The sequence below is a fragment of the Ptychodera flava genome, chromosome 17 (assembly GCF_041260155.1).
Source record: "Ptychodera flava strain L36383 chromosome 17, AS_Pfla_20210202, whole genome shotgun sequence".
Taxonomy (NCBI): domain Eukaryota; kingdom Metazoa; phylum Hemichordata; class Enteropneusta; family Ptychoderidae; genus Ptychodera; species Ptychodera flava.
This window is the reverse complement of record NC_091944.1, coordinates 22,050,041-22,065,792: the sequence shown is the minus strand read 5'-3', so window position 1 is coordinate 22,065,792 and position 15,752 is coordinate 22,050,041. Positions and strand designations below refer to the sequence as shown.

Below are 15,752 nucleotides of genomic sequence, written 5' to 3'. Positions count from 1 at the left end.
AAATGTTTGTGTTCAGCACAGTTACTCTAGGATAGAATAATCATAATCGCTGTTTGAAGGCAAATATAACAGTTGCTATTAAGTTAACCAGCATGATTCAGTTCATCAGACTGGTAGGCTGTAAGCTTTCAGAGCACACAGAGAAAGGAGTTCACATGAAAAAATTGTCTCTGTCTACTCTGAGCCCTGAAAGCATATGTGGATGCAAGTATGTTGAATAAATGAATATGTATGGAACAACAGAATAATTGAACTGTATGCAACTATGGTGTGTATAAGGATCATTCAGGCAGGCTCCCGTCCGATTTTTCAGTGTTTTCAGAAATGAGAAATAAAAAATTTATATGTGAGGCTCGATCTTTCAACATTTTTGCATCAGCAATTTCTTTTAATATTAAATGGCCCAAAAGAGGTAGTTTCTGCCTCGAAAATGAGACTAAAACTTAGGCCCACACTTTCAACCATTCTCTTTCAAAATCAGGTATAAAAATTTGAGGTAACCATGCAAATTCTGGCCCCAAGAAACAAAGTACTCTTGGCAATATTCACCAACGCTAGAAATTCAAAATGGCCGCCATCCCTGTCTTATCTCTATGGGAGGAAATATAATTTCAAATTTTCACAAAAATAAGCCAGCCGAAACTTTATTTACTCCATGAGCTGCAAAATGAGACCCCACAAGTGGTAGGGCCTGAAGAGATTTGTAAAAGTTTAAGAATCTGAGTATTTGTCCCAAAGATGTGTTCTACCTTCAAAGGGACATTTATCATCCCACTTGTCTGTCTGTCTGTCTGTCTCTCTCTCTCTGTAATTGTAGGTTTTTGTATTACAATGCATGCCACACTAACGTTAATTTGCCAAGAGGAGCCTTTGCATGACATTCTGAGTTCATTCACCAGAAACTAAATAAAATGTATCACCATATGGATCTACACCTGTAATAGATTTTTATCGTCTTGCTTTGTAGTAAAAAGCTCAAGCTCTACAATAAAATATCAATCTGTGAGTTGAAAACCCCACATCACGCGATGCATACCATCATTCAATATGCAAGCTGTATCACACAATGATCAAACCTACTGTGCAGGGGCTTTCTGTCCGTTGAAAACAAAACTTCCGTAATGGAATGATTAATAGGAGACTATACATTGTTATAGCATCCATAATATTGAGATCTGCACAACGGTTACTTCACAACATTTCTGCCGCATTTCACATCCATTTTAAACTCTTAATGAGTGAAAGAGTATATTTCCATTTGTCAAATCAACAAATGCTGGAAAGATTTTAACATTACAATAAATTTGTGGAAAAAAAAGATTTTATATCAATTCTCTGCATACAATATATTTTGGGCAAAAACCTAACAAATGGCAAACCTTGCAAACTTACATACATGATTCTAAATCTTAATGAAGACCAAAAATGAATTTATTATCAGGATTTTTTTTGTTTCAGTCAAATGATGTTGAAATTCTCCCGTTACAATTATCACAAATGTTTTACCTCATATAAATGGTGCAAAGGTGCAGCTAAAAATGCTGGCACTTTTTGTCGATAGTTTTGCACATCATGGAAGATAGGTTCACACACGACAGAAGCTAGATTTTAATTGCAAATGAAAACCACACACTGTAACTACAGCAGTGTTTTTAGTGTTAGGCCGGCTATCGTCAAATCAATATTCTCCACATAACATAAATAACCCCTGATATCCACAAATAAATAAGTGATTGTGTCAGCTTAAAGACATGGAAAATTCTATCACAGTGTTGGGTCAATTCAAGACATGCATATAAACTACCTTTGCAGGTCTGAAGAAATACTTTTTTTATTTCCATAGAAATTTGCAAGTACAGTTGTACGACACACAGTAAATGATAGAAGTTTTGCTGAATAATGAGTTGAGGTACAGAGTTACTAGAACACGTCACAAAGGAATATATTTCAGAGAAATACTGCATAGCTCGATATCTAATATGCCACTCTTATATTTGAAATAAAGAGTGGTTGTGTATATTAACATGCCAGCTCCCCATTTATTCAAGAATATCATTATCTTGTCACAAATGGACCTTTTTGCAACTGTTCAGAAGCAACAAATATTTATTTCAGGTATTTAAATATGTATCGAATACAACAATTGAATTAATGGCTGAACAAAAATTGAGATATAATTTTGTTTTTAATAATTCACAATCATTTGAAGTCACTTGGTAGTACTGGGGATAATTCTCTCAAGCTCCAATACCTGCACTTTTTGAAATGTTACAATCACTCTCTAAAATTTTATTTTGGATGAAACATATTCGCACGCAGTGTCATTTATAGACGGGTCAGGTTAACCCACCATTTTACGATTTTCCGCTGTGAGAAAAAGGCAGCAAGATCAGTTTTGTCATGTGAAAGGCTGGTTGCAGTTTTTTCGTACTTATGCTGATCACATGAACTGGTTGGATGAGTCTGAGAAGGTCTGAGGAAAAACCCTGTGACCATCGGGTTTTGGTACGGCCAAATTATTTTAAATGCTAAAGATGGACCTCTGTTTAGGAATGTAGGGGTTTGCAGGGTCTACATACAGACTCAGAACTATCAAACTCAATCTGTAGAATGACATATACAAGGTAGACAGATTGAAAAAGTGAATATACTTGATCTCTTTCATCCCTTAACAATTCCTCCCCATTTCCAAGTGTACTGGTCTATCCATAACATTGAACTTGAAGGGGCTAAACCTAAAAGTGGTGGAGAGTGGGCTGGAGCTGACACTGTTAAAATATTAAACGTGGGAAAAAGAGTAAATAGAAGCAGTGACTGTTGGATCTTAATTCATACAAACTGCACATTTGAAATAATAAATTACATGACGAGAATGTTTTTCCAAGGGTAGGAAACACAGTAAGTAATAGGACTGCTCCCCCCCTAGACATTTCCAGCTGGACATTTCCAACCCATCAGTTGGAACTAGGCTACAGGTACATGCCTAGAAGGTAAATTTCCAGGGGGTGCCCGTCCCAGAACCAGGAGTAAAATGATTACAATTCTGATGTCTCATAACATGATTGGCTAAGTATATCCTGTGTTTTCGTTGAGGGCAGTAAGCAGGTAAATGTTACCAGGGTTCCCCCTGGTAAATCAATGCAATCTGATTATGGGACAGCAGAAATACTATTGGGGTTCCAAAATCATTTACCACGTTCCTCATCCTTAGCAAAAACACTGATACCAAAGGGAACCCCAGTAAAATGATCTCAGAACCCCCGGGGCATTTCACAGTCTCTCAGAAAGATGGTTGTAACAGTGACAATCTATATTTCACCCATGTTTTAAATAGTAGCAGTCACCATGTTAATACAAAACCAACATTGCAATAAACATTTAATAATTGTCTTACAACTGCAGATTTCTTTATTTCACAGATGCACTTGAAAACCCCACTTTTGAAATGGTAGCAGTCATTATATGAATGCCAGTAATGCATTGCAATAAATATTTACTATAGTTGTCTTACAGAAATGTTTTATTTCAGTTGAATGAAACAAAACCTTTTAAATTATTTTCTGAGAGGAATGAATCATTTTCTAAGAGAGAACAAATATGACCTTTAACCCCATTGATTTACCAGCTGAATGCCCCTAACAAACACTGAACAACTACCATAAGGTGATACGCACCTCGAAGTTACAAGAGTTAAACTTCTGCTTAAACCTTCCATAAGGGAGCTTTGAACAATTCCTTTTTGAAATCAAGAATTAAAATCTGGTCACTGTGCAAAATATGGTACTAGAGACATAAATTATCACATATTTACCCACACTTGAAATTCAAAATGGCCGCCATCCCTGGATTATCACTAGGGTGGGGGAAAATTGAATTTTTGATTTTTACAAAAATGAGCCAGTAAAAATTTTATTCACTCCATAAGATTCAAAATGAGCCCCCACAGGAGGTAGACCCAAAAAAGTATTTCAGAAGTTTGAGAGTCTGAAATTACAGGTACTCAGTCGATGCAAATTTGCATAAATCTGCATTCAGTAAAGTGCATATGTTAGCTGTCTTTATCTAGATTGTCAAAAAAGTATAACCTGTATTTAGTACTTTTCCACGGAAACGCAAAGTGGAAAGTAATAAATGTCATTGAAAATACAGATGATCACATTGTGGGGGCTCCCTTTGCATTTGTGTTTGGTTGCCTAGGTTACACATTTCAAACACTCTGAGCAATTACACATCACTGATGTCACTACATCCATACTTCATGGACTCCTAAAGATACATGAAAGACACACTATAATTTACGCATGAAAGCAATCCTTAGTTTAAAATTTGAGTAAATTGACAAAATTTCACTCTTAAGGTAGTATGCCCCTCGAAAGACTTAAAATTAAATTAAACTTTTGCTAAAACTTTAAAATCATGGGTCACAGTACAAATTTTGTAGTAGAGAAACAAATTTCATTAAATTTACCAATATTTAAATTAAAAATGGCCGCCATCCCAGTGTTAACTATATGGGGAAAATAAAACTTCTGATTTTCAAAAAAATAAGACATTGAAAATTGTTCTTACTCCAAGAACTTTAAAATGAGCCCCACTAGTGGTAGATCATAAAAGAATTGTAAAAATTTGAGAGTCTGAATATCTGTCCCCGAGGCGCATTCTACCTTAAACGTAATAATCAAATTGAATTTTATTTAAATTGATCAAGCAGCAATGAGCAAATGAAGTCTAACGTTCTTGGTTAACTATGACATATTTCAGTCGGACATCGTACTTTTTAAGGGGTACCAAAATTGCTGCGATGGTTTCTCATTGAATTGGCGTGCCAGTCCAACTGGGTGATCAGCCGCTTGGCACCGGATTCCATGTGATCGTTGAGCGGTTTTCCGTTCTCATCCAGGGCTTCATGGACTTTGGGAATTCCAAAGATGTTGGAGACGCTGAGACAGCCAAGCTCACCGAGGAAGGCTCGGAGTTGCATGGCTGACCTCATTCCACCGTAGATCCCTAGTTTGATAAAGGAAAGAACACATTGGCTTGAAAATTAACTTTACTGATGAACTTGGCCATGTCTGTTACAATTCTTTTCAGGAAGTTTGCTTACTGTTCTAGCCAGGTGAAAACTAGATTATTGAAATCATTTTGTACAAATTTAAACTGCTATCAGCTTTGGTCCAACTTTACAAAGTACTCTTTTACAAAAATTTGTGTGGCGTAAAGGATGCCTTTTAAATCTTTTGAGGCGCTGTAGTATTAGTACCACGTTTTGTTGCTTATGATGTATTGTCTTTTGGAGAGTTATTGCGTAAGTGTTTTTAACTTTATAAACAGAATTAAGAGATCTCAGAATTTTTATATAAAGACTATCTATGTGTGTACATATGTTGACTCATTACAGTGCAGGCACTGGAGGAATATTTTATGCTGAATTTTTTAACGATAGGCTGTTTTTGTATCTACTTCTATGTTATGAATTTTTTTTCTCATACTTCTAGCCTGATTCAAATATATAAAAAATAATACTTCAACTGTCTTCTATTTTTTGTTTCTCTTTTAAATATCATTTAAATATCTAAAGATTTCTTTTCTCATATGATATACACTGAATTGTAGTCTTTGAAGTTAAGCTGGCCACCATACAACAATACAATTTCTTGTCACGACAAGTGATGTTACCATGAAAAATAAAAAAGCTAAGACAAAAAGGGAGGCGTAAAGGCCCCACTTTATTATCAGATTTCATCTAACATAAAATTTATGTAATTGATAAAGAATTACGATGACAATCAAAGATTGACAAAATGTTAATGAGCACTTTACACATTCTCATGTGCGAGAACCAGTGACAGATAAAGGTAAATTTAAAAATCTCCCCAGTTCATGCCCCAACAGATTTGCCTATGCCCCTTAATTAAAATTTACTGTGGATAATGAGAAAGCGTGAAGTCTGCACTAGTTCACACAGCCTTACTGACCTGGGGAGTAGCAGACAATACCGCTTGGTTTGTAACTATAGGAACTGCCTCCAAAATAATCCATCATATTGGACAGAGCAGGAGGGATGGAGTGGTTGTATTCACCGGTCACAATCAGGTACGCATCCGCTTCCTTCACTTTCTTCTCCGCTTCGATAAGCCATTCCGGGGCACCACTGCGGTCCTTCGGGAAGTGAAAGATCGGCTTTTCCAGTAACGGAAATTTCATTTCCAGAGGATCTGTGAATGAAATTCAATAATGCATATGAACACTGTGGTAATATGCATTGTACAAAAGTATGACTAAACAACTTTTTTTTTGTAGTAAATGAAATGAAAAGTGACCCATGCGGGACTCTAACCCACATTCCCCGAATACATTTCTGATGCTCTACCAACTGAGCTAATGGATCAGTCGGAATTACTGTGGTCGGTCCTGTCACTTAGATGGGGCTCATCATTTCATGTGCGTGTATAGTGAGTTTTTGGCTAAACTCATTAGCATTAAATGAAGAGCCCCATCTAAGTGACAGGACTGACCACAGTAATTCCGACTGATCCATTAGTTCAGTTGGTAGAGCATCCAAAATGTATTCGGGGATGTGGGTCCGAGTCCCGCATGGGTCACTTTTCATTTCATTTACTACAAAATAAATAAAAATTCGTATAGTGGGGTGAGTCACAATTTCAAACCCAACATTTTTTAGTAAAATTTTCATATTTTTTGTAATTTTTTCAAATTTGAATTTGGTTTATTTGTTGAGGTTTAGGAAGAAAGCTAGAGAACCCTGGTATCATTCTGTTGTCCTCTCACATAGTTGCATTGGTATTCTATGGGCAACCCTAGTAACATGACTGCTGGGGAATCCTAGAAAAATTTATTGGGGTACCAGCCTGCACAAAAAAAATGCTGAATAATCAAAATCAACATATTGCTTTAAATGCAGTGTTGTAGCAAGGAATTTGAACACAGGGGACAGTCTGACCCCCTGCAGTTTATTTTGGGGGACATTTTTCCCATTTTTGGGATAGCATGATTCCGTGGTTATTCAAATTTTATTCTTTTGTAACAAATTGGGTTCACAAAACAAAAGTCGAGCTACTGGGACCGCTTCACAATGCTTCATTTTTAGGCAAGTAATTGTAGCAGCTATTATACCTATCTGCCGCCAATCAGAGAGCTCCGTCAGACTACCAGCAAGTTATAATATCAAGCGAAGTGTTTTAATTAATTAATTCTAATCACAACTCCGAAAGTACGAAAATATAAGCCTCAAAATAATCCTACAAAACAAAGGTCATTGTCAGTATCAGATATTACTTGCAGACTACACCCAACCATGGTTACCCTACCCAACCCAACAAAGTCCACTCTTGAATGCGTCCAAGGTGACCTATGGCAGAACAGGTTCGATTTTGGGGACAATGTCGCAAGGGCGCGTCCAGGCTGCAACACTGTAAATGTTTTCACGACTTTTCAAATACCTTATAACCTCCATTGCACTGCAGAACTTTCTGGTGAGCAGAGAAGTTGCCCAATGCAGACAAATAGAGTTCTTCAAATGACATGGCACTATGTAACACACAATAGATAACAGGTTACTTTGTAAATTCAGAGAACGCTGTAAATCAACGGTTTTTTCATTTACTCTGACTACTTTGACTTCAGGGAAAAAGCTCTACACTGAACACATTAACTTAAACCCTTTATCGAAGATATGAGACACAAAGTATATTGGCTATTTTGACTTCAGGGCAAAAGCTTCGCACCCTGTATTGAAGATATGAGAGACAAAATATATTGGCTTAAAAAAAGCACACTTAAACAGTACAACCCATCATTGGCTTGCTAATTTAAAAGTAAAGTATATCGAATTTGTGGGTAAATGATAAGGAGACAGTATTTTTGAAATAAATTATAGCGGTAGGAAGGTATTTGCGGGAAACGATGGATGTCTGACTGTAATATCAAATTATGATGACAATTAAAGCAGACTCGAGCTGGGCAGTCTTGATTGAGTTGTGATACACATCACTTTCACAGAACAGCTAATAGAATTACCATGTTTAATAGCATATACATTTTACATATATTGCCACAGGACACAGATTGCTATTTGTTTGAATCTCAACTGCATCCAGTGCCACATTGATATATAGATATATACAATACACTTTCGGCGGTCTTTCTTAGTCCCTTGTTGTCTTTTAGCCTTGACTGTCAACAGCTGGACGCTGTTGTGGCGATAATTGTTTCCTCGTGTAACAGACAGTAAAAAGCCAGAACTGGCACAGCTCGTGTCTGTTGGCACTGGTGTCTGTTAAGGCACTCAATCCATATCTACTTGTATATTCAACGGCATTCACCTATGACACTGCTGGCTGCGTCGTGTCAGTAGTTTTTGTTCAAAGAAGGCACAAGGGATTGTCAATAACTGTCCATGCTGGCTGTTACAGACACACACGACTGTACCTGCCTATATGAAACCATGCAGAGTCTATCAATCACCAGTGACATCACACAGGGTCTGTGATGGAACGCTTCAAAAGAATCAGTAGCTGTGTGAATATTTTTGCAGACATGGCACATCTATTTTTTAAGAAGGAATCACTGAGCAGGTAGAGCTGCAGCACATTATAATTCATGCACTGTTGACACAAAAACATCCTCATAATCTAAACTCATTGGCAGGCACACAATAGCAATTGATCTTCTTACATGAGGGATTTCCACAAGTGTCTCTACACTTTTCCTGTTATGTTTGTACATTGCTTATGGTTTAAAAAAATGTGACAAACTGAGTTAACCTCTTCGCCCCAATACCCTGTGTAAAGGTCCACAATCAACACTGATAACAATGGATTTGGACAAAAACCATGGCGGTGCGAGGGTTGAAGGTTTATTTATTCTCTTGACATGGATAAAACGGCATGTTGTTTGTTACAGAGTCCAGACCCGTGCCCCCTTATCTAAATCAGGCAGCATCTTTATCCTAATAACTGATATTACCAGACCACCTATCAGTTCAGCAATTCAATCATACAAATTATAGAATACAACTCAAGTACATACATAATAAATGTAAGTGCTCTAATTCCTTCCATATTTTGCTGTATGTATGCTTTCAGGGATTCATTCCGACACTTAAAATGTGGCTCACTGTTTTGCTATAAAAATTAACTACCGGTATCTCATTTCTGCCTCATACAGTTAACAAATGGCAGACATTATAGATTATAATTATTCTTCCAATTCAAAAGTTGCCGAGTCAATCCTAGTGTTCATTAATTCTAAAATAGAATGGTTTAATATCCACACAGTACATCTGATAATGCATTCTTCACAAAATATAAATGAATTCTACACACTTCCATTATATTACTCCCTTCATGCAATACCAGCTATATTAATCCCCTGGTGATAGCATGTAAACATCCTTCTCATGTCAAAGTTTATTTTTGGAATCTTCAAAAGACCTTTTTAAAACTACTATGCATTTGTTGCACTGTATAAATGCGCAAATTTAATAATTTTTTCTGTAGTGCTTACAGGTAAGTAGGCGACCAGTTCATTATCAGGTGCCAAATCAAATTTTAAAATGGTGGTCTGTGTAGACCACAAGAAAAATATTTCCAGTGGTCTGAATAAAAAAATTTGTGGCCATACAAAATTGAGATCAAAATCTGCTGACTAATCCACTGATTTTTCTTTGAATAATTTAATCAATTAATTCATCAATGTCCAATAATTAATTCATTAATTTCATAGATGTGTGTGTGTGTGTGTGTGTGTGTGTGTGTATATGTGTATATTTATATATATAATATATATATATATATATATATATATATATATATATATATATATAAATAAACAAATTACTGTAAGTACAAAGTAATGAAATCTATTACTTAAGTTTCATGCATCTTGCAATCCTCAGATAGAAGTGAAAGGATTACTAGCTCGACATTCTTACATATATGATTGGGACGAACCATTCTATTTGTAGGTGGTGTTAAAGATTGATAAATAATATTTGTTTTGGTGGCAACATTTTGAAACCAACTCATGTATGTATGTATATATATATATATATATATATATATATATATATATATATATATATATATATATATATATATATATATATATATATATATATATATATATATATATATAAACACCAGTCAATTAATTCTTCTGGCCTCACACATTGTTACTTACACCATCATGCTCATGTAATGACTCTTTGAAATGATACAAAGATATGATGTTTTCAAATCACCATGAAATAATTAAAAACATATTTGTTCTGTAAATATCCAGATATGTAAATGTCTCCTGGACACAATTGTGTACAGCAATACCTATGGTTGCTATGCAGTGACCATTGATACCAGCATAAATATATCTAGGCACGGTGATTAAAATGTCAAGCAGGCCTCAGGGGTGACAAAAGCAAATACAAAATGTAGCGGACATCTTCTTGTTTGTTCACATTGTCACATGTATCATTGCATGCAATGGGCCACAGTCCCTCCATCACCAGGAGGGTCTGTGAGTGGGCACTACAATCTGCTTTTCTTGTGGATATAATGTGCGATTCAAGAGCCTTGAGTTTATACACACACTTGTTGGAGCGAGCAATCATATGATGCTCTCCTGCGGATCTGAAATAGGAAGCCTTCATGGGCTGGGTTCAAGCACGATCCAGTCTGTGGTTCAAGTACAATATCTGCTTCATACACTTGTATGTAAATTGATGGAATGTCAAGTTTATCTCACCATTGTGAGACAAAGGTTAGATATGTTTGCACTAGAGCCTGGCGTACAAAACAACATATAGGGTGTTAGAAACAAACAATTGACAGTAGAAGAGGGTTTCGCTTCTACTGAGTCTATGTCTATGACACAACGATGTCTCTCAATCCAGGCCATATCCACCATGAAAACATTAAGTCTTACTTTGTGTGAACGCAGGAATTGCAGATATAAGAATCAAAGCATGATAATCAGCGAAATCATTAACTCGTATCATCAAGCACCCCTTGGGGAATTTTGCAGTCATTTCTTGTTTCACTTCAGCAAGGAATGCGTCAGTTTTTCTCGGAAGCCTAACTTCAAACCCTTGCAAAATTCCTTCGCATTCCCGCAAATATTTACTGTCGAGTACTTAACAGGGACGGCGACTGTTGTAGCATATAACCTTCGATTGGATTTGCGTCCGTGCACGACCTAACTTCACAGCACAGTCCCTCCACCCACCTGTGATCACAGTAACTGTGTGTGCCTGAAAATGGCGATGCATGGCTTCCCTCTCCACACATGTCAATAAATTTAAATCATGGCCGTGCCCGTCTCGATGCCGAGGGAGGGCCATCCAAAACTCATCTCGGTCTCTTTCCAATGTTATGAGACGACAATACGCAATGTTTAACTGTGCAGGGCATAGGCGATCGTGTAGAAACTATCGCGACAACTTTGTCATACCCGTATAGCGGCTGTCATACGGCGTTACACTTACCGAAAAAGCTAACTTCGTGCCCCGTCTTCTCCAGCTGAGCTTTCATAAATTTGGCAACTCGGAGTCCTAAGCGATTCTCACGTACCGTACCAAGGAATAAGACGACCCGTAGTGGGCCTGTGGAAACTTTATATGCAGCCATTCTGTTGAGAAAATCTCGCCGAAGGTACACCACAAAAACCTAAGCTTTACTGATAGGTATAATTTGTCATGGGTTAATACATGGCTGGCTCCAGTCTCAAATAGAGCGCCCCCAAGTGTTCCAAATTGTGAACCCTGAATGCGCTTGAAATTATATGGAACAGAAGGACCCATAGGTAGTTGTCTCCATCCATATTGTTATCGTTTACGTCAAAATGTTGTTTTCTTTTGTCATTAAGTGTCGTAGTTGTTCAAGGCGAGCTACCTCCACGACTGTCCAGACTAAATCAAACTTCTGCTGGATGGAAAAGGTCGGGGTGACTCAACGAAAAACTTTACGCCTAATTCAATAATATAATACTTAGTTTTCATACCAAGGCTGTCCGAGTACAAAGGTACATGTTTTTAGTCTGGCTAGCTATACTATCAGCTATTAGGCTATCCTTTTACATTGGGCGTATTAATATCGAACTGGTAGTGGTACAATCTGATTAAAATAAGATTTTAATAACATTGGTGGTGATAGTACCCTTGTCAGGTTGTAACTTCCTATTAAAAATGTATTTTCTGTGCAGCAACAGTAATATATACCAAATGTATCTTATTTCTTACATATCAATAAATGAATGAAGACTTTCCACAATTTGTCACTGTCCCATCCAAATTTCTATTTCTTTAATTATATGCTCAGTTTAAAATTGACATCAGAAATGCTTTTTTTGGCAGATTGTCCTCCAAACTGTTTTTTGGTGTTCTTTTTTTCATACTGATTTATCAACATCTCATTTTTTTAATTTCTTAAATTTTTAGTATGTTATTCTTTGACCTTTTTGAAGCTAATAATGTAGTTTATTCATCAGGCATTCCTAATAAATAAATAAGTAAATAAATAAATAAATAAATAAATAAATAAACAAACAAATAAATAAATTGTTTAATTAATTAATTAATTAACTGAAAAAACAAAAAATAATCGCATAATGCAAATATGTCTTCACCAGTTTAGAGCTTACTGCACGCCTTCGCAACACAGATATGCATAGGCCTTCTTTGGGAAATTTGTCCTGTAACTTGTAAGTGCAAAAGTATCCGGGGCTTCCATCCGGACACTGTGCGATAATCCTGAACTTCAATGTAAAAATTCTGGTCACACACTAGCTACTACGTCACTTCACTATTAAAGTATCAGGAACGTTTCTGTAGGGCACTTTGGAGTAAAAATTAAATCGATGCAAAAACTTACTATGGACATGACACGCGATATTGCTGTTGTATTCACATTCGGTATGGCGTTGACCTGGACCGTGACTGTTCATACAGTATGCTTGCGTTGCGTAACAGCCTACCATCTGAACAAATTCCCGTGTTCTGTCGATACACCCACTCATCTCAATGGAAGAGGGGTACTGCTTCCAAAGCTGAATTGGGTCCCTTTGAAAAGCTATGCACGTCAGTTCATAATCTTTGACTGGAGGGGTATAAGTCCGAGCACAGAAATTATCTCGACCCTTTTCACAGTGTCTGAGAGCGGCTGTGTATACGGCGGCGTTTTTAATACATACCGAAAAAGTTGACTTCGTGTCCCGTCTTTTCCAACTGAGCTTCCATAAATCTGGCCACTCTGAGTCCCAAACGATTCTCACGCACCGTACCAAGGAACATTACGACCCTAAGAGGGACTGTGGAAACTTTATATGCAGTCATCTTGTTGAGTAAATCTTCTGGATCGGCAAAGTTACTCACAATGTCACGCAGCAAACCGTGCAGAACAGACTTGCACTTTCGATTTTCAGACTATCTGGGTCACATAGAGCGCCTCCAAGTGCTCGAAATAGGTAATGACTTCCATGACTTTGCAACAGTCATAAACGAATAATATGATTTTGCAAAAATTAGGATTTGCAAAACCGGATCGCACATTTGCGAAAATAACCTATGTGCATGTATTTCATATGTTGCGATTACTCGTTAAAATCGCAATATGTTCTTGTTATCGAGCAAAACTGAAGTGAAGGGTTATCGTGCGATGTGCATGTGGCCATGGCATTGTGTGACAGTACAGTGTACCATAGCAAAAATTAAGAGTACTGAATTTTTCAGAGCTGGCATGCGTATAATACAATGTCGCATTTTCTCAGATGCATAAGCCGATTTTTGGCTTAGGCTCAAGTTCAAGGTGGCAAATTTTCAGCCATTTCCTACCCGCAGACTTTTTCCGCTTTTAGCACCTTTCAAATATAATGATCGATCCCTTAGCATCAAGAACACAAAGAAGTTGCATCATAGAAACGATAATTTCAGTACCCTTATCGAATAGGAAGGCAAACGTAATTTTAAAGTTACTGCATTTGGAACAATGTGCCTCGAAAGTGAAAGACTTAAACTTTTGCTCAAACTCTTTTCAAGGCATCTTTCCACCACACTCTTTCAAAATCAAGAGTAAAAGTCAGGGGTCACCGTGCAAAGTTTGGTACTAGAGAAACAAATAACCCAAGATTTCCCGATATTCAAATTCAAAATTGCTGCCATCTCTATGGACAAAACTAATATTTTCGATTTTGCGAAAAACTAAGACGCTGAAAATTTTTCTTACACCAACAGCTTTAAAATGTACCCCGACAAGTGGTAGATCAGAAAAGCAATGTAAAAGTTTGAGAGTCCGAATATCTGTCCCCGGGGCCGGGTGTATTCTACGCTTTAAGCGTAATAGCCTGTAAGGTACCAGGGCCATTGGTCTCAATCATGCATCAAGGGACTGTGTGTGAAGTTGACCCTCCATCATTTATCGAAACAATGCTCAGCGCTCGTTTGTAAACCTGACATTGAAACTGAAATAGATAACCTGGGCCAATATAGATCTTACATCATAGGCAGTATAAAGGGTCGTCACCCCTTTACTGCCTATGCTTACATAAAGGTTAGTGTCGAGTGTGTTTTTAGACAAGGTTTAGAGGTCGGTATTCTGTCAGACGCGTTAAAAAATAACCATGCATGATTATTGTTGTTTAAGATATTTGTCCTGGATAGAGGTACCTACCGAAGATACTGATTTCGTGACCAGTCTTCTGTAATTGGGCTTCCATAAATTTGGCAACTCGGTGTCCCGCGCGAGTTTCACGTACCGATCCGAGAAACATGACGATCCGCAGCGGGTCTGTAGAAACGGTATATGAAGCCATGCTCTTGTAGCTAATGAGCTGCTCGTACAAATTGCTCTTTTAAACAAACAAGTGCAATGGGATTTCCCAGCAAGAAAGCTGCCAAAGGTGAAGCATCTAGAGGTGAATAAACATTTTAATCTTCTCAACACCACAACTCTGTGTAATAACTACAACGAGGCTTGCTAATCCCAAATACAAGGCCAATATTCAAATCTTGGGTACGAATATGGAGGGCAGCAAACCCGAGGGGGTCACAGAAAGGAAATCCCACACTCTCTTACACGTTGCATGCAAATGTAACCTTTGAGTGATCCCCCAGACCGGACTTTCCCCTTGATTTTAACTTTGCCATTGGGTAATAAGGGATCAACTATTTTATACTGAGGGATGTGTGTGTGTGGAAGAAATGGGTACAAAAGCAAACTGTTTTGACCCATGTGAAATCGTATTTTCTTGCCAAGTGATATTTGGAAGTAATTTTTCTTTTGCCTGGTAGAGGTAAAGCAATTTTTCCCAGAACAAAGAATGCAAATAGTGACAATCTCTATACAAGTGAATCTTTTTTTTTCTCGATATTCAACATATAGGTAGGTCTAATATACATCCAATATACCTACATATGATATGAATGTACTTCAAAAAATTACGATATATAATAATTAGTCATGAATTCAGAAATACCAGGAACGGTAGTAAATTTTACTGCTTTATGTAAAGCTCATGATTTGTAAAATAACCTCCCTGGAAGCATTGTATTCTTTCTATTGCAGGGACAAAATTTCCCCAAATACTCCAACCCCCCTGTCCCCCGCAAGACATCAAATGGGTCTCCCCTTAATTCATAAGTCGGGCTTACGCAAATCACAAAACTTCTTTTCCTGGGAGTGAATATTAACCTTGATTGCACAACACAATTTCAGGATTAACCAGCCGGCTGCCAAGCCATCCCA

General features: G+C 37.3%; 1 protein-coding gene across 3 annotated transcripts; it reads right to left on the bottom strand.

Annotated features, from left to right (window-relative positions):
• Positions 1-1,805: 1,805 nt before the first annotated feature.
• Positions 1,806-14,928, bottom strand: LOC139115778 (quinone reductase-like). 3 transcript variants are annotated; one of them, XM_070678135.1, is made up of 3 exons: positions 14,679-14,928; positions 5,976-6,215; positions 1,806-5,007 (listed from the first exon to the last, which is right to left on the bottom strand). In XM_070678135.1, the coding sequence occupies exons 1-3, from the start codon at positions 14,818-14,820 to the stop codon at positions 4,778-4,780; spliced, it is 612 nt and encodes a 203-aa protein (XP_070534236.1). In that variant the 5' UTR covers positions 14,821-14,928; the 3' UTR covers positions 1,806-4,777. The 3 variants fall into 3 exon arrangements, with proteins under 3 accessions (XP_070534236.1, XP_070534235.1, XP_070534234.1); XM_070678134.1 differs by lacking the exon at positions 14,679-14,928 and adding an exon at positions 13,204-13,438; XM_070678133.1 differs by lacking the exon at positions 14,679-14,928 and adding an exon at positions 11,501-11,750.
• Positions 14,929-15,752: the final 824 nt, after the last annotated feature.

Coding starts and splice junctions, on each gene's coding strand:
- LOC139115778 (XM_070678135.1), bottom strand. CDS start 14,820: ATGGCTTCATATACCGTTTCTACAGACCCGCTGCGGATCGTCATGTTT. Junction 6,216..14,678: donor TCACGAAATCAGTATCTTCG/GTAGGTACCTCT, acceptor TTTCATTCACAG/ATCCTCTGGAAATGAAATTT. Junction 5,008..5,975: donor TATTGTCTGCTACTCCCCAG/GTCAGTAAGGCT, acceptor TTATCAAACTAG/GGATCTACGGTGGAATGAGG.